Source organism: Scophthalmus maximus, chromosome 7, assembly GCF_022379125.1.
Source record: "Scophthalmus maximus strain ysfricsl-2021 chromosome 7, ASM2237912v1, whole genome shotgun sequence".
Taxonomy (NCBI): domain Eukaryota; kingdom Metazoa; phylum Chordata; class Actinopteri; order Pleuronectiformes; family Scophthalmidae; genus Scophthalmus; species Scophthalmus maximus.
This window is the reverse complement of record NC_061521.1, coordinates 3,324,641-3,346,781: the sequence shown is the minus strand read 5'-3', so window position 1 is coordinate 3,346,781 and position 22,141 is coordinate 3,324,641. Positions and strand designations below refer to the sequence as shown.

The following is a 22,141-nucleotide window of genomic DNA, read 5'->3' as shown; positions in this document are numbered from 1 at the left end:
CTGGACAAACATGCTCCTCACACCCAATGACGATGCACTTTGATGAGAGCGAGTGCACATGATGGAGAGGCACAAATGAGCAAACGCAAGCAGGGACAAAGATGGATAACACACAGGTGTAGAGGAAAGAGGCAAGGTGTAGGCAACAATTTAGACATTATTTGTCCTTTTGTTTTTAATAATAATAATAATCTCTGAATGGCCTTTATGCTGCTGTACTGTCTCCGTGCCAGCTCACCAGTTGGGTGGGAGCGGCACAATAGCTCACATTTAAGTGAATATGGCCTCGGAGGAAAAAGAGAGCCCCGACTCTTCGTCTGTTAGCAACCTTGAATCACCGAGAGAGCCGCCGCGCGGGCTGCGGACTGAAAAGGTCCAGAAAAACAAAGGGCGGACTTTGACAGCGTTCCCAGAGCGGCACTGACCGCTCCGCTGCCCTTCCCCTTTGAAACGTGGCTGTCGGACGAAGCTCTCCTTTCATCGATTAACCGTCTCCCTGCAGGAGGCTTTGGGGAGAAGCCAGGCTGCTGGAGGGAAAACAGGCCGACATCTCTCTCTCTCCCCCACACTGTCTGTCTGTCTGTCTTTCTTTCTTTCTTTCTCTGGCAGCTCAGCCCACTACAATAGGCAACGTCCCAGCCGACGCACGCCACTGTGGAGAGGAGCACCCGAGACGTGACCGGACATGGGTCCTCTAAAGCAGATAGTGGCATCGAGAGGAGACGCCCAGGCCGGAACTGGGGCCCACCCTGCTGAAATGACATACGACACGAAGCCGATGATTGACAGTTACAGTGTGTGTTGTGTGTGTGTGTGTGTGTGTGTGTGTGTGTGTGTGTGTGTGTGTGTGTGGAGAGCACCAATTTTGGCTCTACACCATCGTTTCTGAGGACATTTTGACGTTGTGAGGACATTTTGGCCGGTCCTCCCAACTAAGAGGGGCCGACTGAGGGTCAAGACCTGGTTTGAGGGGTCAGGGTTAGAATTGGGTTTAGGTTAGGGTGTGGGTGATGGTCAAAGCTAGGGTTAGGGGCTTAGTCAATGGGGGTCCTCACAACTAAAGGGAGAGACGCACGTGTGTGTGTGTGTGTGTGTGTGTGTGTGTGCGTGCGCGAGCAGAAGCTACTGCAGGTGTATTCTAGGCCCGCGGCACTGACTGACAGGTGGTGCCGGCCAATTAACACACGCGTTTACCAGTCGATCGGGAATTAAAGGAGGCTGTGCGCTCTTACCTCAGTGCCACCCGGACTGTGCTTTCGTCCTGCCCCGTCGCCATGACTCCTCGTGCAGTGATGAGCAGGAAACGAAGGGGAAAAAACGAAAAGCGGCTTTATCTGCGTCGGCCGCTTGACAGCGACGAGGGGGAGCGTGAGGGGGGGGGGGGGGGGGGGGTCGAGTGCGCACTCCCTCGAGCAACCGCGCAGCTCACCTCCACTTAAGCGCCGCCATTTCAAAAGACAAACGCGCGCATTAAAAAAAAAGAGGATATATCTAAGTCTGTCAACGGTGTTTTAACCATGACATCAGCGAGGAGGTGGAGGCGGCGTGTCCGCATGTCGCGCTCCTCGGCTCCGGCTCCGCTCGCAGACCGCTGCTTGACGCTCGGCGATCCATTGCCGGGCGCGCGCACGTTCAGGCACATATACACACACACACACACACACACACACACACGGATTAAAATCACATGCACGCGCGCGCGTTCCCCACTCTCCTTCTCTCTCTCTCTCTCTCTCTCTCTCTCTCTCTCTCTCTCTCCCCCCCCCCCCCCTTGCGCCGTTTACGCACCAGGGTGGAAACCGCAATGCGTCAGCAAGCCACGCCCTCTCCGAAGCACCGGCCGCGAGGTGACGTCATACGGAGGCTGTTCCGCACATTTTCGAAAGAAGTGAGGGGCAAGTTGAAGGAAGGAAGAGCGGTCTTATATTGTACAGCTTCCAACGAATAAATCGTATTTGACAAAGAGAGGGTTTCTTACATCAGGCGTTGTCTTCAAAACATCAGACGTGTGATACATTATGATCCACAACCATAAATGCAGTGGTGGAAGATGATTTCGGATCCTTAGTCTGAGTAAATGTACTTATTCCACAAGCGCTGCGACAATTTGTCAAATATTCCATAAGTATATACAGTATATATATAGTGTGTATATATATATATATACAGTATATATATACAGTATATACATATATATTGATGGTAGGGAATGAATCCAATAATAATGTTATTCGGATTTTCTAAATATTTCAAGTATTTCCTGTTTTCCACTTTTCAGACATTATATTTAGACTGTGGATCAGACGAACCAAGACACCAGATGTGTCACCTTGTCACCTCGGTCTTTGGGAAACTACCAGGGTCATTGTCCCCCTAGTTGGGGGCATTTTTATAGACAAAGCAGTTACTCGGCAAACAACTAAATGGCAGATTGAATGACATTGAAAATAATCGTCGGTTGAGGCCCCAATTACCGTAGTGTACAAACACTGTCTTACAGCAAACAGTCCAAGCATTAAAAATGTTACTACAGTTAAAGTCTTTAAGTATAGACATGGAAGCGTGTTCTTTTAAGTCTTTGTTTTAAAAATAAAAGAAAGGCTTTGAATAATTATCCAACTCATTCTTAATTGTTGGCCAACTGGTCTGCCACAGGTCTGTCTTCCTTTAGTCCTCTGGTTTTCAGTCTTGGCAGCCTGGACAACACCATGTCAATAATCCAAAAGCGGAGAAATTCTCTCAGTAATGACGCTTGGATGCCACATGTAACCTACAACAAGAAAATGGAAAAGATACTGCCAACAGTATAAAACATAAATGAATAAAAAAAATTAAATCAAGGTTTCATAGAATCTACATTTTCAGTGATCATGACAAAACAGGTTGTATACTCTCACTGTTTGAACATAATCAAATGCATTATGGAGAGAAAACTAAGGTTATCAGAAGGGAGCGGCACCAACACAACATTAGATAATTATCTTTTCAATCATAACCTCATTTTCATCAGAACGTCAATTTGATAAATACTAATGAGGTGATCCCACTTGAAGAGTTATTGGTAGCCCAAGAGTCGCGTCTATATTGTGTGCTCCTTTCGTTTCCATCACCATGGTGATAATTCTGTGATTCTGCGTTCTGCAGGACAAAAAGTTCTGCAGGACAAAAGTCCTCGATCCAGTTGGAGGACACAGCAGTGAGCTCCACCTGGTGGCAGACAAGAGGTATGACAATTCAACCACAAGCCCTACAGGGACAGTTACAGTACTAGGGCTTTGGTTTTTCAGATACCCCTGCCCGAGGTAGAACAAAACGCAACCATAATTTTGAAATATCCCCTTCATGAAATGGATGGTTGTAACAAAACTATTTTACAAAACAAAATACAGCAAAAAGAAATGATCTTTGGCTTTTGAAATGTGTTTTTGAAGGCGTCGGTGATCTTGGGAAAAAAAAGTCATCGGAGCCCAAAAACAACAAAGTATTCCTCGTCGTTAAAATGGTCTGAAAACGACCGCACCTTTGTTACACATTGTGCCGGATTGTGTATTTAGTTTTATTTGCCGAATGTTTCCATCAATTAGATAAAGATGCGAAGATGATCAAATACTAAACTCCAGTCCTCTGCAGACGGATCTCACTTATAAACTTATTTCAACAGACAGAGAATTTTCAGCAGCTCTGAAGTAAAATGAAGTATTTTAATCCCATCAATTATTTAAAAAAATATATGTATACGTGCTTTAAAATTATACATGTGTAAATTAAAGTAGAAGCCTCTAACTTTATAGCTGTGTGTATCATAATGTGCTTGTGTGTCTCCAGTGTTCGAGCTTTGCCTCTCAGACCAGAGAAGGTGAGTGATCTGGAGGAAGACGAGGACAGAGCAGAGTCTCCGGTGCTCGGCTGTGTGTCCGTGAAGAGTGACGGAGGCCGACAGGGAAGGTCTCCTGAGGCCTGGGGAGGCTGGCGCGTGAGCATCTGGAGACAGGAAACATCATGTTCTACCAAGAAGGCCTCGGCGTACTCGGACGCCGAACACAGGAGAGGAAATCAGGAAGTGGAGCAACACCAGGAAATAAAAACTACAAAGAATAGGTGACCAAGAGAGGGTGACAATATGAAATATATATAGATATATAATTCGTCAAAATTGACTGTCAAATTGATGATTTAAACCAGCATGAATATTAATAGAATTCCACTATTGAATAACAGAGAAATGCGGGGAAACTTTTATTTAGTCTCCAGCAAGGTGACATGAACCAGCGAGAAGAGATAATGAAGAATGAAATGAAGTTAGCTGACAGAGAGCAGTGGACTTCACAGGACATTTTCAGAACAGTCTCAAACAACTCTCGTGTGGTTCTGTGTTCCTCACTGCTGTCACTGACTTGTTGGCCCGTACACTCGTCATGTGGCTGCTGTGGCGCCGTGTCAATCGCTGATACGGGTTGGTGCTGTTGCCTCAGGACGTAGCGACTCAATGCCAATGTTGCACATCTGTCGGCTCAAACCTGAAACACTCCCGTATCCCCGAATTGCGTCTTTTCTTCAGGACTAAATTGTCAAACGTTGCTTCTGGCCCGCCAATGCAGTGTTACTCTTTGGATTCACTGGGCATGTTTTTTTTTCGCTGAAAATTTGGCCCTATGTTGCCACGTTTCTAGGACATTTTCAAAATTAGGGTTTGGGTTAGGGTAGGGTAAGGGTTAGGGCTAGGGCTAATGGATAATAGGTTGGGTGTAATTGGCTACCAAATTGGGAAAAGGGGGATAAAATCTGATACAAATTTATGAAAAAGGAAATGTGGGAACATAGGGCCTAATTTTGGAAAAAAAATCTTAGAAATGTGGGAACTGTGGGAACATAGGGCCTAATTTTGAAAAAAATCTTAGAAATGTGGGAAATGTGGGAACATAGGGCCTAATTTTGAAAAAAATCTTAGAAATGTGGGAAATGTGGAAACAAGGAGCTGTGGGAACATAGGGCCTAATTTTCAGTGAAAAACATTTCTTGGAAAGGTGGGAACTTAGGGCTGTGGGAACATAGGGCTGGGGGAACATAGGGCTGGGGGAACATAGGGCTGGGGGAACATAGGGCTGGGGGAACATAGGGCTGGGGGAACATAGGGCTGGGGGAACATAGGGCTGTGGGAACTTAGGGCTGTGGGAACATAGGGCTGGGGGAACATAGGGCTGGGGGAACATAGGGCTGTGGGAACATAGGGCTGTGGGAACATAGGGCTGTGGGAACATAGGGCTGTGGGAACATAGGGCTGGGGGAACATAGGGCTGGGGGAACATAGGGCTGTGGGAACTTAGGGCTGTGGGAACATAGGGCTGTGGGAACATAGGGCTGGGGGAACATAGGCACGCTCCCGGTCAGAATGACTAGTACATGCGCAGCACGGCTGTCACCCTGTGCTGCATGTGCTGCATTATAATGTATTGTAAATTGCAAGCCTCTTACTACAATTTGCATTTCGCGCTGTTTCCAATAGCGCTTTCGATTTTGAAAACGATTAATCATTCAGCCCTACACGACGACAATGTTTAACGAAGACTTTAAAGTTCGCGACCAGGCCGTTGGATGACGCTGCAGTACGGAGGTCGTATGGAATGAAGCCCTGATGTCCCGTTCCCGTGAAGGCAGCAGGGAGCTGCGCCACACGAAGCTGACAGAAGCACAGAAGAGAAGAAGAGTTACGAGGATTCACCGTCTCGTCCAGTTGCAGTGGCGTAAACTGGCAGGTTTTAATGTGGCAGACCACTGTTTCTTGCATGTAGTTTAAAGTGCAAACTTGTGTCGTTGTGAATCGTCGGGGTAAACTAGCCTTATATCATCATACTATCATCATCATATTATACCACGAGAAGCCTCCACCTGCCCCACCTGGACCCTTTCATTCAGTCACATCTTCAGACCACCGTGGTCCTCCACCTCCAAAGAGCCTCTGTGGCTCAAGAAGGAATGTGTTTGGCAGTCGTGGGCCTCGCACCTGTGACCTTTTTGGATTATGAGGTCAACATGGCCTCGGTTAATGTCAACTCAACAGGGTTGAAAGCCCTTCACATTCAAGTAGATTGAACAGAACGGAAGTGACACGTGAGCTTCAGGAAACGTTTGACGTCAGTTGTACCGGTTTGATATTCAGGAGAAGTGACGCAACATGCTCATCGAAATCCTGTCTGTTTTCTGTCTGGTTCCTCAATGGTGGAACGAGCTGCCCATTGACATCGGGACAGCAGAATCCCTAAAATGCTTTCGTCGCAGACTGAAAACTCACCTGTTCAGACTGCACCACACTCCCTGAATTTATTATGTTAAACACGCACACACACACACACACACACACACACACACACACACACACACACACACACACACACACACACACACACACACACACACACACACACACACACACACACACACACACACACACACACACACACACACACACACACACACACACACACACACACACACACACACACACACACACACACACACACACACACACAGTCTGCTGATAAAGATCATGTGACCACTAACACACAAATCACAAATTGTAGGGGATAGGCCTCGACTTGCAGTCTTTGTGACTGATTAAAAAAAAACAAAGCTTAAAAAGTAAAATAGTAACCGTAAGGAGGAAAATCGTCATAAGACATTAACCCTGACCGTGAGCTTTCAGTCAAACATAGATTACTTTTTAACTTGTTTTCATTTTACATATTTTTATTATTACTTAACCATTATATTCATTTTACATCTCTTAATTATTATCATTTTATACCTCATTATATAATCTGCTTTACCATTTATTCAATGCTTGAAAGACAGGAAGTACCAGACAGTGTTGAAAGGTTTCAAGCTCTCAAACCAAGTAATGCTTTCTAAGACATATAGTGTTACTCTGCCACTGGAACTAAACCATGAATGTGTTTAAACTGTCAGCAGACGGATTTTGTTAAGAATATGTTTGCCTAAATGTTTTACATGCCACGATCAGCATTTACATGCCATGATCCGTATTTATATGCCATGCAGTAAGGCTTCTGAGAAAACAATCAGAATTTTGGTTTTATGGTCCGAATTCTAAGAACTAATCAGACTCATGAGATCAAAGTGGGAATGCTGACATTAAAATCGGTGTTTGTAAAATTAGAGTCAATATTCTCAGAATTCTGAGATTAAAGTCAGACTACTCAATTCAAAGTAGGATTTCAAAGATTAAATTCTAAAATAAAGTCAGACTTGTGACATTGAAGTTGGAATTCTGATATTCAAGTCTGAATTCCAAGATCACAGACAAGATTTCTGACTTCAGAGTAAGAATTCTGAGAATACACTCTGAATTCATAGATCAAAATCAGAATACTGAGATTAAACTTCTACATTCAGAAATGTAAGATCAAAGTCAGACCATTGACTTAGATGAGAATTATGACAAATTGACATAATTTTGCATTAAGTCATAATTCTCTGATCAAAGCAGTGGACAGACTACCCAGGGCCAAAGGTTGGAGGTGGGTAGCTGGAATTAAAAGTTTTTTTGTTTGTTTTTGCTTTAGTGTTTTCTAGGTAATTAGTGTCATAACATAAATTAAAAATTAGCTGAATACATTGGCTGGGAGACTGAACTGTGTCTTTCCAAAAATAGTGGAGGTTTCTGCAAATAAAACATGACTCTAGTGAAGTCTAGTCTAGTAAATGTTTTATACATTAAACATATCTCATAATGATTCAGTCCAAGACATTTTCAGATGTTTGTAGATATCTGATATAGCTAAAAACGAAATGAAGATTTGTCTTTAACAAACGAGTCGTACAGAGAGGGCAATTTCTAGCTTGCATTGTAATAAATACAATACTGCATTAAAAAAAAAAAAATTCCTTTAATAAGAAATCTTGTACCGTTTTTATACACTAACAAATATCAAAGTGCCTGTTGCAGGCATGTTGTGCACTCTGTATTGCTGTTCAGGGCAATCTGGTCCCCATTATCTGAGCTGCGAAAAACAAGAGATGAAACATTAAAAAGGAATATTGAGCACTGTTGTAGCAAAAAAGCAACGTTCTTGCACTTGGCACCTTGATGCAGTACTCACAGTTATATAGGCTATGGCACTGTCCGACCCCACAGCTCCATAATGTGCTGAGCTGCTTTCCAGACTTTGCTAGAAAATCAAAGATTTAAGCAACTCATTGTTGCAATCGGATATATATATATATATATATATATATATATATATATATACACATTATATATAAATAAAAGGACCTCTTTTGGTTTATAAAGTGCAATTTCTCCCACTGTGTAGACAAAAGCAGCAACCCACAATCAGCTGATTCAGTCACACCAGCACAGATGTAAAGATAAAATCCACCACAATAATTTTTATCAGTAAATGTCTTTTGAAAGAGTTCCATATAATTGAATTTACAGACATACCAGTGTCCAAATCAGGCAGAAATCGGGCATAGTGTTTGAAATAGTCTCTTCTCCACATTAAATCTATTAACTCCAAATCTAGTTTTAGATTCGATGGATCCGAAAACTGCAGATTATTAAGGCTGGCATTCAAAACAAATTCTTGCTGGTACATTTAATTTAGTAATTTTGAGAGCGCTTCACAAAAGATGGATGGCCTGACTGAAATCATGCAATCATCTTGACGTGACGGAAAGGCTGAGGAAGAGGCCACTTGGCAACCTGGACACTTTATGAAGTGACTGAAGGGAAAGTTTCTAAAACGCTACTTAGTGGGAAAACAAATCATTCCCCAAGGTCCATGCCCTTGAACTACAAATGATCAATTTGTCCCATAAACCGTTTCAGTATTGTCACATTAGTTGCGTTGTTTTTTTTGTTTTTTTTTAACAAATCCAGACTTTAAGTATTTGGACAGTTCCACATTTTTGGTCGTTACGCTCTGTGCTTCAGGACATTCAGTCTTAAATAAAAATAATGGATAGGTCGTGAGTGTGTTCGCTCACATCCAAACAAATTCATTAAAGCTCTGTGTTCCAAATCAGATATTCATTATTTCAGCAACACTTTTCAAATGAGCCCAATCCTTGCCTTGGTTTGACAGAGGAGACGATGGGAAATGAGGAGAATGTGCAACAGAAGAAGAAGAAAAAAATCGCAGTCCTGACAAAGACAGAAAGAACAAACAGAAGACTTATGAAAGGGAAAGTGCCAGTGATATCACCCACTTGAGTTCAAGACTTATTTTTTTCTTATTGATTGCAGCCACCAGAGAGCAATACCATTTCCTTTCCACCCCACACGAGCAGTCTTTCCAATCTTCAATCCAAAAGACAGGAAAAACAAAGCACACAGTGGTAAAGTCTTCCCAGCCTATTCTACATCGGAGGCATCATTGTCAGAGGGGAGGCAGTTGCTGCCTTTTACCCGGATGTAGTGGACGTCGCGATCGCCACTAGATGAGGAGGCCCCGCAGGAGCAGAGCGGACCGGTGAACAGGTCCTCGATGTCCTCCAGCTGCAGGCCCTGCGTCTCGGGGAGGCAGCCCAGGACAAAGAGGAGACCCAACACCACCAGGCCTGTGTACATGAAGAAGGCCCCTGGGAGAGAGATTTGTGTGTACATTTAGTAAGGTTCTGAGCTCATGGCTGCCAAAATGTAAATAAAATCAATTGAATTTTGTGTGTATTGTAGTGAAATGTTGATGGATGGAAGTTTAACCTGTAGGAACTTACGTCGACTATAAATTCGTTAGTTAAAAGCAAATAGAGTGAGCACAGAGAACAGGTCAAGTGTTGTTTGTTTGCAAAGAGAAGGCTACTGTATTCATCGAGTCTTCCCACCCTCCACAGTTGTGTCTTTTAGCCGCGCTTCCACCACAAGTGGAAGTAGTTTCTGGAACTACTCTTCCAGGACAATGGCTGTGTCCTAGCCATTTATGCCAGACACCACAGACTTTTCTCATTAAAAACATGAAATTGCAGACTATGATCGGACATCACCTGACGCCCCCCCCCCGACAGTCTTACCAGAATAGGTCAGAAACTGAGCGACATGGAGGAAGGTCAGAGACACCAGCACGTTAAAGATCCAGTTGACCCCGGCCGAGCAGGCGTTTCCAGTGCTGCGAGCCCACAGTGGGTAGATCTCAGAGTTCACTGTCCAAGGCATCGGGCCCATACCTAACATGCAGACACACAGAGGAGGAAGCAGCCTTATTAATATCCACAAGGATAACGTGCATTGCGTGCATCACTCTTTATAGCAGGGACCTGGCATTTTAAAGATAATATTTGTTTATTCTGTATGCTGTACAAGGGACAGAGAGTCATCTCTTCTGGTAAATCAGACATTTCAGTTTTTGATTTTGAATACATCTGGAAAGGAATTCTTATCGTTGTCATCGATTATGAAAAGCTGACAGTTTTATCCATTCAAGAATTAAATCCTACGTGTGCAATGCAAGAGTTGGGGTGTGAACGTAACATCACACCTGGCGCGAAGAACGCAAGGTAGAGAATGAGACCCATCAGGACGACCCAGGAGTAGGACGTAGGACAGAAGTTGTAAGCCCAAATTGGGCTGCCATCTGCCTCAGTCTGGTTGGAACACCTGGATAAAAAAACAAAAAAGGTTTAGGTTTTGTCAATAAGTATGCCTCAAGTCAATCTAAATTACCCAGCAAAAGATAACTGCTTTCTAATTACAACAAGGATGTGAGAAAGCTTTGGCTTTACAAATGCTAAAAGTGAGCCCATTTGCTTTAAAAAAAAAAACCAACTATATTTCATGTATAAAAGCAATCTAACTGCAATAATGATATTCTCTCAAGTAATAATTATACATGGGATTTGTAGAGCGGCTTTTCTAGGAACTCAAAGAACTAAGGGGATTGGGATGGAAGTTTGTACTGTGACGCTCTTTGTCGCACACCAACACACACAAAAAAAACCAGTGTCTCACCTTCCCCACGCTGCATGATCAGTGGACGCCTGGTTGGTGGGAACGCAGGAGGAGTCGTACACCCCGGTTCCGTTTTCACGATAACAAAATCCACAGTTGGGATCCAACATGCAGAATTCGCAGAACCTGCCGGACAAGCCGATTGTCAAACCTCTGAGGCTATTCACTTAAGACAGGCATAAGATACCGCCATATACTCAGTTCATTGAATCTTTTTCTTTTACCCATATTGTCTGCAGGTTGAGTTTTGGGAATCAGCCGGGTGGAGGGTGATGGGCGGGGAGTTGTGGGCAGATAGCCAGAACCCAACCGCCAGCAAACTCAGACTCAGACCAGTACCTGCATTGGAGAAAATGAGCAGACTAAATACATTTCTGATCATAAATTATGAATAAATAAAGACAGCAGAGACCTCTCCATGGGACTACAACTAAAATCTAGAGAATGGGAGTGCATTCTATAGATGTCCTTTTGAATTTGATCATATAATAGAAACATGACGGTCTCAATAAAATTTATTTTTACTGCGAGCAAATATTAGTTATATGCAAATGGCTTTTTTTTTAAAAAAAGACAAACATTTAAAAGTCAATCTCACTAAATTTCACTTGTGAAATACAAACGTATTGCTATTTCCTGTCATCTGTCACAAATTAAGTCGCCGTATGAAATATTCCAATAACCGACCTAAAAGGCTGCCCAGGATCAGCTTCCTGCGGCCCACTCGCTCTACAAGCCAGACGCCAACCAGCGTGAACACAAAGTTGGTGGCAGACGTTGCGGCAGCCAACCAGATCGCCTGTCTATCGTCCCGCACGCCCGCCATCTGCAGAATGGTTGCGCTGTAGTACCTAGATGTGGGGCAAAAGAGGTTCATTGTCGTTCTGTAATGCCAGCGGGGCTTTGCTTTGACGAGGTGAAATTTATCGTGTTGGAACTAAAAGAGGACATATACGACGACCTACATGACGGTGTTTATCCCGGACAACTGCTGAAACATCTGGAGGCCGCAGCCGACGAAGAGAGCCCTGCGAGTCGGACCATGGCCGAGGATCCGCAGAATAACAAGGCCTCCTGCACACGATCAAGAATCTTTATTGACAATCAAAGGTTCAACTTCTGTACCACATCAAGACAGAACGTGACTCGTCACTGCTCTCAATCTCTTTGTGTTTTCAGAGAAATTGTCACCTCCGCCCGCCTCTTTCCCCTCCTCCTCAATGCTGGTTCTGATGGTGTTGTACTCCTCGTCAACGGTCTGGCCTCCTCTGATTCGGCTGAGAACTGTGCGGGCCTCCTGGCTCCGGCCCTTCTGGAGAAGCCAACGAGGGCTTTCCGGAAGGAATAAGAAGCCGACGAACTGCAGCACCGCTGGAACAACGGACAGACCCAACATGTACCTGCAGTGTGGGGGGAACAAGGAGGAGGGGGTGGGGGAGGAGGAGGAATGAAGGGCAAGAAAATAAAAAACAAAACAAGATTCTCAAGCTGGGGTCTGAAGACTCGCAGGGATCATCGATGGTATTCCAGGTGGTTGGTTAAAAGCCGCATGGTCACTAAATCATGGGTTTGGGCAGCAAAGATGTCCACAGCTAATCCACAAGATTGAAATCCGAGCCAATGTTGTTTATATATTTTAAGGATCAGGAGTGGACTTTTGAAGCCCAGTCAATTTGTGATGCGTTGATTGCTTTTTCTGTGTTTGTCAATGTCAAAATCACCCCTGAGGCTCTAAAGACACTCAGTGTTGTGAGCGAACAAACATTAGAATGCATAACACTGGAGCTGGCAACGCCTCTGAAGTGCTGCTGTCAGTGTGTAGTTGGATGCAGTCATCAACTCAAAGCAGTTATGGTTTCTTTCATCTTTCACAGCAAAATGCTGCAATTTCGTTGACATCAACATGGTCTGTTGGTGTACCCCAACGCAAAAACGGGGGAAAAGGATTGCGACTAAAAAAACTTAAGTCAAAAGTGTAACGACAATGTGGAGCAAAATGCGTACCTCCAGCCGTCGCGGCTCAGGTAGCTGAAAGCCCCGTCAACCACACTGGCGATGAACTGGCCACCGGTGATGAAAAGGGCGTTGATAGTGACCAGCTGGCCTCTCAGGTGGGGCGGGGAAACCTCAGCGATGTATACAGGAACTGTCATGGAGGCAATGCCTGAGGGGGGGAAGAAAAAAGATTGGGTTTTTATTTTGACGTGCACAGAAACACCCGCAAACATCGAACATCCGATGTTTGGTTTCATTGCCAGTGTGGTTGACAAAATCTATCTCAGCCCTTCTCTGGGAGAGCTGTTTCTGTGTCTGTTGCTTTTATGTAAATGAGCTTCGGCTGGTTTCACCCCTCTCAGGAAGTGGATGTGGCATAGTCTTTTCGGGGCCTCGCCCCTTTGTTTACACTGTGTTCACCGATGTTCACCCCGGCTTTCACAGGCGTCACCCCGGCGTTCGCCGGTATGAAATTTCACAAAAAGCTAAATGAAAACACAATTAAAGGGCCAAATTACCTCTATAACTCTAAATAATAAAGTGGTGTTCAGTCATGCTTCATTCACTCAGGCTGTCCATCAGTAAGATGTGCTCTACAACATAGCCACGTCAGCTGCGGCGCTAAGGCAGAATATGGACACTTCTGTGTCCGTTTTTTCAACCAACAACAGAGCAACCTCGTATCTTGGCCATTGTTGTTTACCGGGAGCCGATGTTAGCGAGGAAATGAAACGTGGCCGCCGCGAGATAGGTTTAGCAGGTTTCAGTGGGCGTGACCCAAACCGAGCTCTGGGTGTGTGACACTACCTGGAGGAGGAGCTGAGGGCAGGCTGAGGAGCATCGTCACGTAACGATGCGCTGCGAGCTGAACAGATCTCATGAGCACACGTTTTGCGAAAGTTGGAGCAAGAAAAAGAGAGAGAGGATGGACTTTTCTGACGTTTGGGGGGTCCGTTAACATATATTTAGGGTAAAAAAACATGAAAAGTAGTAATTTTCATAATAGGGGACCTTTAACTCACTACACATCTTCAAGAACTTACTATTATCTTTCTCAAAACATCATGTTGCTGCCTTTAATGGTATGGTCTTCTTGTGCTTTTCATTTTCTAAATATATCTGATATAATCTGAATTTCTTTCTATGAGCATTATAATTTTATTATTATTTTCTTAAAAGTATCTTATTATATAATTGTATTATTATTACTATTGTTATTACTAATTTCTGTGCAAGAGTTTTGGGTTCAGGGTAGAGGGTTAGGATGTGTGGGGGTCGGTAAATGAGAGACTTTATGTATGTATGTATGTAATTTGTATGTGATTTGTCTGTTGTATTTTTTGTTTTATGGACCCCCTTGAAAACGAGATGGTTTATCTCAATAAACATTCAAACTTCAATAGACTAGAAAAAGCAATTTCTAAAGAAGTGGGCTAAACTTGGACGGCTGTCTTGGATCATGAAGACTGGGAAAAGTGTGAAACGCTTAGTTAAATGTGTACTAAAATGATGGCAGAAACTTGAATATATCCGAAAGTATGACAGTCATAAAAAAGTTGAATACAAGCCGGAATGTGCCTAATCGAGCTGAACCTTTTGATGGAAGCATTCACACCAAAAAATAACCAATTTTCAACAATTTTCCAAACGCCAACTCACCTATGCCCAAGCCAACTACGATTCTGCCCGCAAGAAGGACCACCCTGTCCGGGGCAAGACTCAAGACGAGGCCGCCGACGGTGAAGATGAAACTGGACAAGAGGATGCAGGGCCGGCGCCCTAGCCAGCCATTGAGGAAGCCACCGCTCAGGGCGGACACTGCCGCGGCCCCGACCGTACTGGACACCAGCAGCTCCTGCCAAAGCGCGTTCAGGCTCATCTCCTTCTTCAGCAGCAGCATGGCCCCGGACACCACGCCGGTGTCGTACCCGAACAGAAATCCCCCCAGGGCGGAGAAGAAGGCCAACATGTAGACGATCCCCGGCGTGGACGCACCCCAGTCCGAGGGATGCCCACTGGCGGCGGTGGCGTCTCCGCACGAGTCCACAATGAGGCGCCGCTCTCCATCGCTCGCCGATTTCTGCCTCCTGCCGCCCACAAGGCTGGCCATTTGCCTCAGGGTGTATTTATCGTGGCTGCTGCCGGACATCAGGGGGGAAGCAGGAGTTACAACTCACCAGTGGTTCATTTACCAACAGCAGCTTGTTGCCACGGTTACAGCCTCATCAGCACCCTGACTTCTGCACGGATCCGGTCCTGAGAAGCTAATGACCGCCCCCCCCCAAACCACAGGTTGAGATGGGAAAACAATACAAACAAATTTGAGATAACGATGGCGCATCATTTCAATACCAGACAGGCCACGTATTAACTTCATGCAGCCTCCACCCAGCGTTTTTTGTTCAGCGGTCAAGTGAGGAAAAAAAAAAAAAAAGAAGACATAAGAGGAGGCAACTTAGCCCACGATAAGTCCTCACGGCAAACGAGTCGTGACATGGAAGACACGTAGCGAAGCGGCGCACTTTAAAGAACGTAACCAGCACTTCGGGTGATTGTTTACTGCTGAGCACAGCTCTGCTCCGACCACCGCGGCCATGTTTGCGTGACGTCATGTTTACTTCCGCGCTGCACTGTTGTAGCGCCCCGCCCCCCCCAAAATAAAGTTGTCCCTCATATTCTAGTATAATATAATACTAATATACTACTACGATATACATAACTAGTCTAATACAAATACGCATTAAAAAATAGACCCGTTATTATGATAAAAAATCCCTTTTTTAAATTTAGTAAATATTAACATTTATCTTGATATTTACACGCTTTCAAAGTAGTCATTACTTAAGAACGCAGCGCCGAATCTAACAATTTAGTCTATTGGGTCTTGTCGTCAATCCGGTATGGGTTCATATCGTTGCACACTGCGGGCTGTCAGTAGGATAATGTGTCAAGATGTTAAGATAAAATAAGACATTCATTTATTCGTCCACAACGGGGGGGATTTGGGTGTTGACAGTTGGATAGCAACTGAAAAATACAGATCTATATATAGTTAAAAAAACAAACTACAAGCCTAAATAAAAAAATATAGATACTATAAGAATGCAGTGTTGCACGGTTGGGATTGATTTATCAATGAACTCAATATGCGGCCACGTGCAACATGTTGTCAGACATTATTATCTCAATTAGATTAAAAAAAAGACCACAATTGACCAAAAAAAAAACCAGTCAGAAAATCTGTTCACATAAAAAAAGTTGCCAAGCTCGTGACTTATAACTTAGAAATACACGCTGACATACGAATTTAAAATGTCACCAATACACGAAGAGCCTCGTCTAAAGCCAAACGGGACGTGTTATGCGGAGAATAACCCGAAACTTTACCTCGGACAAGCGTATATGGCTGCTCAGCCCTCCTTCACAAACGGGAAGTGTTAAGTCTCGAGGACCCGGATCATATGATGTCGGAAAATGAACACGCCCACGTGCACGAGCCGAGCACAAAGACACGCGCGCGCACACACACACACGCGCGCACACGCACACGCACACAAACACACCTGTTCACCTGTTCACACTACACCACCAACTAGTCTTTTTCTTCTTCTTCTTTTATTGTTTTATGGCGGTTGGCAAACAACAAAATGGTGCATTACCGCCACCAACAGGCAAGGAGTGCGGACCAGAATCACTAAAAACAAATCAAAACAAAACAAAACGGTCCAATATTATTAGATTCTCCCAGACAACTTTATTTCCCTGAGGTACTGTATTAAATGAATATAACATTCGTTCTGCGAATCTTGCTGTCAAATGTCCACAATATTCAGTTCCATCTTGAGCTCTCTGAGGTTCTGACTGAGTCGTGTTCTCTCCGACCCATATTTTTTTGACAGTGTACTATGATGTGTTCTATAGTTTCCTCTTGTCCGCAATTGTCACCGTTTCCCGAGTTATGTTTTCCTATTTTGAATAGTGTACCAGTAAATTCCGCTATGCCCAAAGTCTTGTTATGACTGTCTCCTCTTTTGTACTTCTTCTTGTACTTCTCATCTCTCCCACTTTCTTTTGCACTCCGTAACACCATCTCCCTTTGCTTTCCTTCTCCCAATGTTTTTGCCAAAGGCTTCTCACCCACCCACACACACACACACACACACACACACACACACACACCTGTTCACACTGCACCACCAACTTGCATTGGTATAAAACAGACGAGTGAAACCCCTCGTGGGGGGGCAGTGACGTCACACCGAGCGTGATTTTTGGCGTGATAGCAAAAATGTGTCTCAAGGCCCCGCCCATAGATGTACTAATAATAGGCCCCGCCCCCTTCTTCGACTAATGGGAAGAAGTTTTTCCTGTCCGGAGTCGTGTGACGCGAGTGGGCAGGCAGGGGCAGACTGCGAGCCGCTCTACCTCCACTGAACTTCCGCGCGAGGTCTCCGTCATGTCGGTGTCGCCGCTCCGCCGCGGACGGTGATGTCAACGCCGCAACCGAAAGTCCGCGACGGCGACGACGACGACACTCTCGAAGTCGCGACGGCCACTTGTGGCGTTCCACACGGCGCATAACAAACGGCGTCACGCGACTCGCACGTCCGCGGAGTGATGGTACGCGCGCGCACACCGCTCTAGCTCGACTCCGGTTCCGGTTCTGCCGCGCCGGCTGTGCGGATGCCGCGGCCGTGCGGCCGCCCGAGGCCACTCGTCGGTTCGGGGTCGCCGCGACGACTCGCCTAGACGCGCGTCGAGCCCACCGCAGCGCACCGCACCGCACCGCACCCCACCCGACCCGTACCCGGGCAGGAGAGCATGGTCGACCAAGAGGAGCTGGAGGAGCGGCTGAAGAAACTCCTGGTGCGGCTGAGGACGCCGCAGAGAGACCGACAACTGTGCACGCTGATTCAGATCGTCCAGGATCTGCTGCTGCTGGCGCACGCCGACCACGGTAAGGCAAGGAGGGTTTCCGGAGCAGTGGTGGGCGACGCTGCCGGACCCTTCACTCTGATAAAGAAGTCATACCGCTATAATACAACGATACCACAGTCCGAGCTAAAGTCCTGCGATCTAACTGAATGTACGTTTAAAAGTTCTGATTGCGCAAACCATTGAACCCTGTCAGTGTTGTATGATTTGATTATTATTATTTTTTTTACTGATGGATCAGTGTGTAATAAAGCTGTTTAATGTTGCAGTTGGTGTACATGGAATCGATTAGTCATCATTTAATTTTATTTTTTAGTAATTTGACCACACGGTATGTTTTTTTTTGTGTGTGGAAAATAGCTGAAGAGAGAGAGAGATCTACAGTAGAGCAGAATCAAAAATTGAGCAGAATATAGAAATACTCGAGGAAAGTGCAAGTACCCCAAGTGCAGTGAGTACATGTTGCAGGTATTTTAAAACTATTTCTGACAGTTTGTAGGTGAATCGATTCATCATTTAATTTTATTTTAATTAATTGGTAATGCTAAAATAACATATAAGTTATTACAGTTTTTTTTTATTGGGTGGTGTTGTTTTACATGAATACTACTACTAATATTATTCTATAACTATCCTCCTCTCTCCCTGCACAGATCCTTCACTTCATTTGTCCATCATTTCTGATCTTTATTTTTTCTTCTCTGTGTGTTTTTGTCGCTGCTGTGATCGAGCTCCACTCATCTGAGCAAATGAACAAGGACAACCAGACTTGCACCCTTTATAATAGGACTCTTTTTGTTGCCTGATCATTTTTCCAGGCTTTGTCTTATGCACATTGAAAACCGGAAACGAGTGTGACCGGCTGTGTCCTTTGTTTCGAAGCCAACTTGTTCCCCCATGTCATCCTGACTGTTGCTCTTTGTCGCAGCAGCCGGACTGTTTGAAGACAAAGATGTCCACGTCCCCCTCATGGCAGTGCTGTCATCCTACAGGAACAGCAGAGGAGTCCAGCAGGTACTGCGAGACCAACATTTGATTGTGCCGTTTGTTTTCGCCTTGTGCATCGGAGGTGCGTAGAGCTGCAACAGTTAATCGCTTTATATATTAGTAATCAACTACTGAATTAATCGGTTCAAGTAGTTTTTATGACACAAAATAAGGCCAAAATTCTCTGATTTCAGCTTCTTTAATGTGAATACTTTCTGGTTTCTTTGCTCCACTATGCCCGTAAACTAAATATCTTTGGTTCGCGGACAAACCAAAACATCATGTTGGAGTTTTGGGGAACACGGTCGACAATTTTTCACCATTTATGACATTTTATGGACCAAACAAGCAATCGATTGATCGAGTAAATAATCGGCAGATTAATCGATAATGGAAATAGTCGTTAGTTGCAGCCCTAGGGGTGCGTGACTCTTTGTGGGCCATCTTCAACTTTGACTGCGAAAAACAGGAGAGCGCAAACTTCACTCGATTACTTTGAATGCAACTCATTTCAGTGACAAATGTGTCTCAGGCTGGTTTAACAATAATTTTTTCGTCATTGCTTTAATCTTCAAATGAGCTTGGAGGTGAATCGTGAGGCTTATCGTGTCAGAACAGTGACAAATGTCTGATATCATTTCCCAGAGCCCAAACCACTAGGCCAAATCAGGGCAGCGCCACGTGCTAGCACGTCTCTTAAGGTGTCGACGGTTTACAAACTGCACTCACAGTATTGTTGGTGTAGCCCACACCATTTTTTTTTTTCAATTTACAGAGCCTGGGCTGAGACGAAAACCTGGAATTTTTTTTCGGCGTAACAGAGGAAATATTCGTTGATTTATACAAAGCGTGTTTTGCTTTAGAATTGCTTACTGCCCCTTTAACTAATGGATTCATTGACTAATAGTTGCAGCTCTACAAATGTCAGTTTTTTTTCTCTGTTGCTGAAATGAAACGGAAATGTGTGTGTCGTCTTTAACTAGTTTCAGAGATGCTTAGTTGTGCACACAACAGCATCACCTGCCAGTCTGACAGTTCCTGCTCTGTGTAGCTGACCGAGCATGTTTATGGCATCTCGTGACTGTACTGCGGCTTATCTGAGGTGAGACTGCAGTAAAAGACATAAACCCCAAAGTCAGATCGTGACACTCGAACATGGGTTCAGTCCACCGGACCTGTTTCGACGGATAAAAATCCCATCTGATCTCAAGCATACAGATTGTTTGACTTTTTCCGTAAGAGCCGGAGGCAGGTCGTGTGATGTATTAGGCTCAAACACTTTGAATCATTTAAAGCACAACAAAAAACATAGTTTTTATTGAGTTTGCTTCACGTATATAACAGTGACTCAGCTCTTGCTTGTATAACACTAGAAGCTCGGACAGCAGCTCTGTACTGGTTGTGGGGGGTAGACATTGGCTCCTGTTCCTACATCTCTAAAGCATCTGCAGGTTCAAGGGGCAGTAAGCGATTCTAAAGGACCCGAGGGGCCGTGTTCACGGCCCGGCCAGTGCAAGAAAATCACAACCACAACAAAGACAGAAACAAGCTCTCTCCAAAATCGCTTACCGCCCCTTTCAGGCACACTTCCAAAAGCAGTTGATTAGAATTTCCGTATGAAATTCAAAGTTTATTTTCTTTCATCTATCTCCGAATTATTACTTTTCTTTAAGTTAATGTCGAATAATTGGTTGGCATTTTGACTTCTAGCCTTGAAATGAAGTGCGTGATGGTGTACTCTCCTTGCCACAGGTGGGCTGGTCGCTGCTGTGTCGGCTGATTGAAATATGCCCCGGTGCGCTGGACCAGCTGACCAGACCTCTGCACGCAGCCAATGACTGGGAGGCACTGGGAGTGCACCAGTAAGTCAGAACATACTCATTGGGTGCAAGAATGCATTCATATGTTATCGTCAGACACATGGAAGTACCAACCAGTTTACAGAGCATTCACGTTCAAAAGAAGCTGTGATCTTTTTTTTTTAGTAAGCACACATTTATGTAACTCTCAACACTGTCCAAACAAAACCACATATCTTGTGATTGTGACTCGACAAATGAATCTGTTCTCTAAAATAATTGGCAAAAAGATTAAAAACTTCACTTTGAATTATGTAACATTTATTATTTCGGTCACATGGATTTTAAGCTTAATGCTTATGTTTTTGTCTGTGGTATTTCAGTGTTTGGTGAATAGGATTTACTCAGAATGTGCGTCGTAGCTTTGTGTAGACTAGTGGACAGTGAAACATAGGGCTGGGCGATAAAACGATAACCATATGTATCGCGATAGACACATTATCAATATCAATAGAAAATGCGTTCGATAGAACGTTTTGATAATTTTTTTTCCTCATTTGACGGAGCAAAGAGTCTAGCTACACTGGCCGTTAGATACGCCGGCACTCGTCCTCTGGTACCTAGCAACGTATGGAGTGACACACCTAATAGCCAATCATGTAACAGTATCACGTTTGGTTTTTATCAAATTATCAATAATTATTGATATCGACCTATATGAAACACTTATATCGTGATACAGTTTTCAGCCATATCGCCCAGCCCTAGTAAAACAGTATTGTTTCACTTATGTGGTTGTTGGCGCCTGCATGAGTTATTAGTATTAAAAGCATTTTTCCACATGTATGTGCAATTATCTTATTTCTTTGCTAATGTGCTGTTGAATTTGTGCCATTTTCTTCCTTCCACTTGGTTTGGACTTTTGGACTTTCAGACAACGTTTTTTTCAGTTTTCACTTCTGGTTTATTGTCAGTCAGTCAGTTTAACCTACACCTTCGAGGTCCTTTATATTGCTGTCCAACATTATTTTCAAAAAGCTCCTTCACTTCTTAATTTAGGCCTTTTCCCCCATTTCTTGTACAGGATGTTGTCATAGTGCTCAAACAAGTAAGCGAGGCTGAAATACAAAGAGAGGTCATTGAAAATATTTTTGAAATTTTGACGAAATGACATGCAGGAAATTAAATTTAAAAAAAAAATAGTGTAAAAAACATTGTAGGGTAAAAAAAAAAATTAAGTTTACAGAAGTGTGACTCTTGATGCCTGTCTCAATGTGTTTTCCAGGCAGATCCTGAAGGTGCTTTGTCTGTACAGCAGCGACTGCAGAGTGACCATGGTGGGACTCCGGGCCCTGGCGCTTCTGCTCCGATCAGGTAAACGACCACACAGGAGATGTGTGACAACACATCACAGCATCACTCCTGCTATGTGGCGCCTGTGTGACGCCAGCACAAGTGCTTT

At 44.3% G+C, this 22,141-nt stretch overlaps 3 protein-coding genes across 18 annotated transcripts in view; 1 reads left to right on the top strand and 2 right to left on the bottom strand.

Annotated features, from left to right (window-relative positions):
* The window catches only part of kif21a (kinesin family member 21A), a 52,163-nt gene extending 50,432 nt beyond the window's left edge, over positions 1–1,731 (bottom strand). For all 7 annotated transcript variants that reach the window (XM_035642866.2, XM_047333359.1, XM_047333362.1 and 4 more), the window contains exon 1: positions 1,233–1,731. In XM_035642866.2, coding sequence (XP_035498759.1) covers positions 1,233–1,276 — 44 coding nt within the window. In that variant the 5' untranslated portion in view covers positions 1,277–1,731. The remainder of the gene's footprint in view (positions 1–1,232) is intronic.
* Positions 1,732–5,251: 3,520 nt separating this feature from the next.
* LOC118315489 (proton myo-inositol cotransporter) lies at positions 5,252–16,487 on the bottom strand. Of its 8 annotated transcripts, none has more exons than XM_035642807.2 (13): positions 16,346–16,469; positions 14,618–15,093; positions 12,968–13,127; positions 12,155–12,363; positions 11,929–12,037; positions 11,651–11,814; positions 11,188–11,302; positions 10,964–11,089; positions 10,494–10,612; positions 10,030–10,182; positions 9,428–9,600; positions 8,118–8,186; positions 5,252–5,677 (listed from the first exon to the last, which is right to left on the bottom strand). In XM_035642807.2, the coding sequence occupies exons 2-13, from the start codon at positions 15,066–15,068 to the stop codon at positions 5,525–5,527; spliced, it is 2,001 nt and encodes a 666-aa protein (XP_035498700.2). In that variant the 5' UTR covers positions 15,069–15,093; positions 16,346–16,469; the 3' UTR covers positions 5,252–5,524. The 8 variants fall into 8 exon arrangements, 7 of the variants coding, with proteins under 7 accessions (XP_035498700.2, XP_035498697.2, XP_047189517.1 ...); XM_035642804.2 differs by having other exon boundaries at positions 14,618–15,222; positions 16,346–16,383; XM_035642805.2 differs by having other exon boundaries at positions 5,253–5,677; positions 14,618–15,096; positions 16,346–16,487.
* An 822-nt stretch (positions 16,488–17,309) lies between these two features.
* The window catches only part of lrrk2 (leucine-rich repeat kinase 2), a 37,632-nt gene continuing 32,800 nt past the window's right edge, over positions 17,310–22,141 (top strand). Inside the window, exons 1-4 of one of the 3 annotated variants that reach the window (XM_047333559.1) lie at positions 17,310–17,915; positions 18,822–18,907; positions 20,633–20,742; positions 21,965–22,053. In XM_047333559.1, coding sequence (XP_047189515.1) covers positions 17,780–17,915; positions 18,822–18,907; positions 20,633–20,742; positions 21,965–22,053 — 421 coding nt within the window. In that variant the 5' untranslated portion in view covers positions 17,310–17,779. The remainder of the gene's footprint in view (positions 17,916–18,821; positions 18,908–20,632; positions 20,743–21,964; positions 22,054–22,141) is intronic. The other 2 variants (XM_047333560.1, XM_035642801.2) reach the window with 2 other exon arrangements.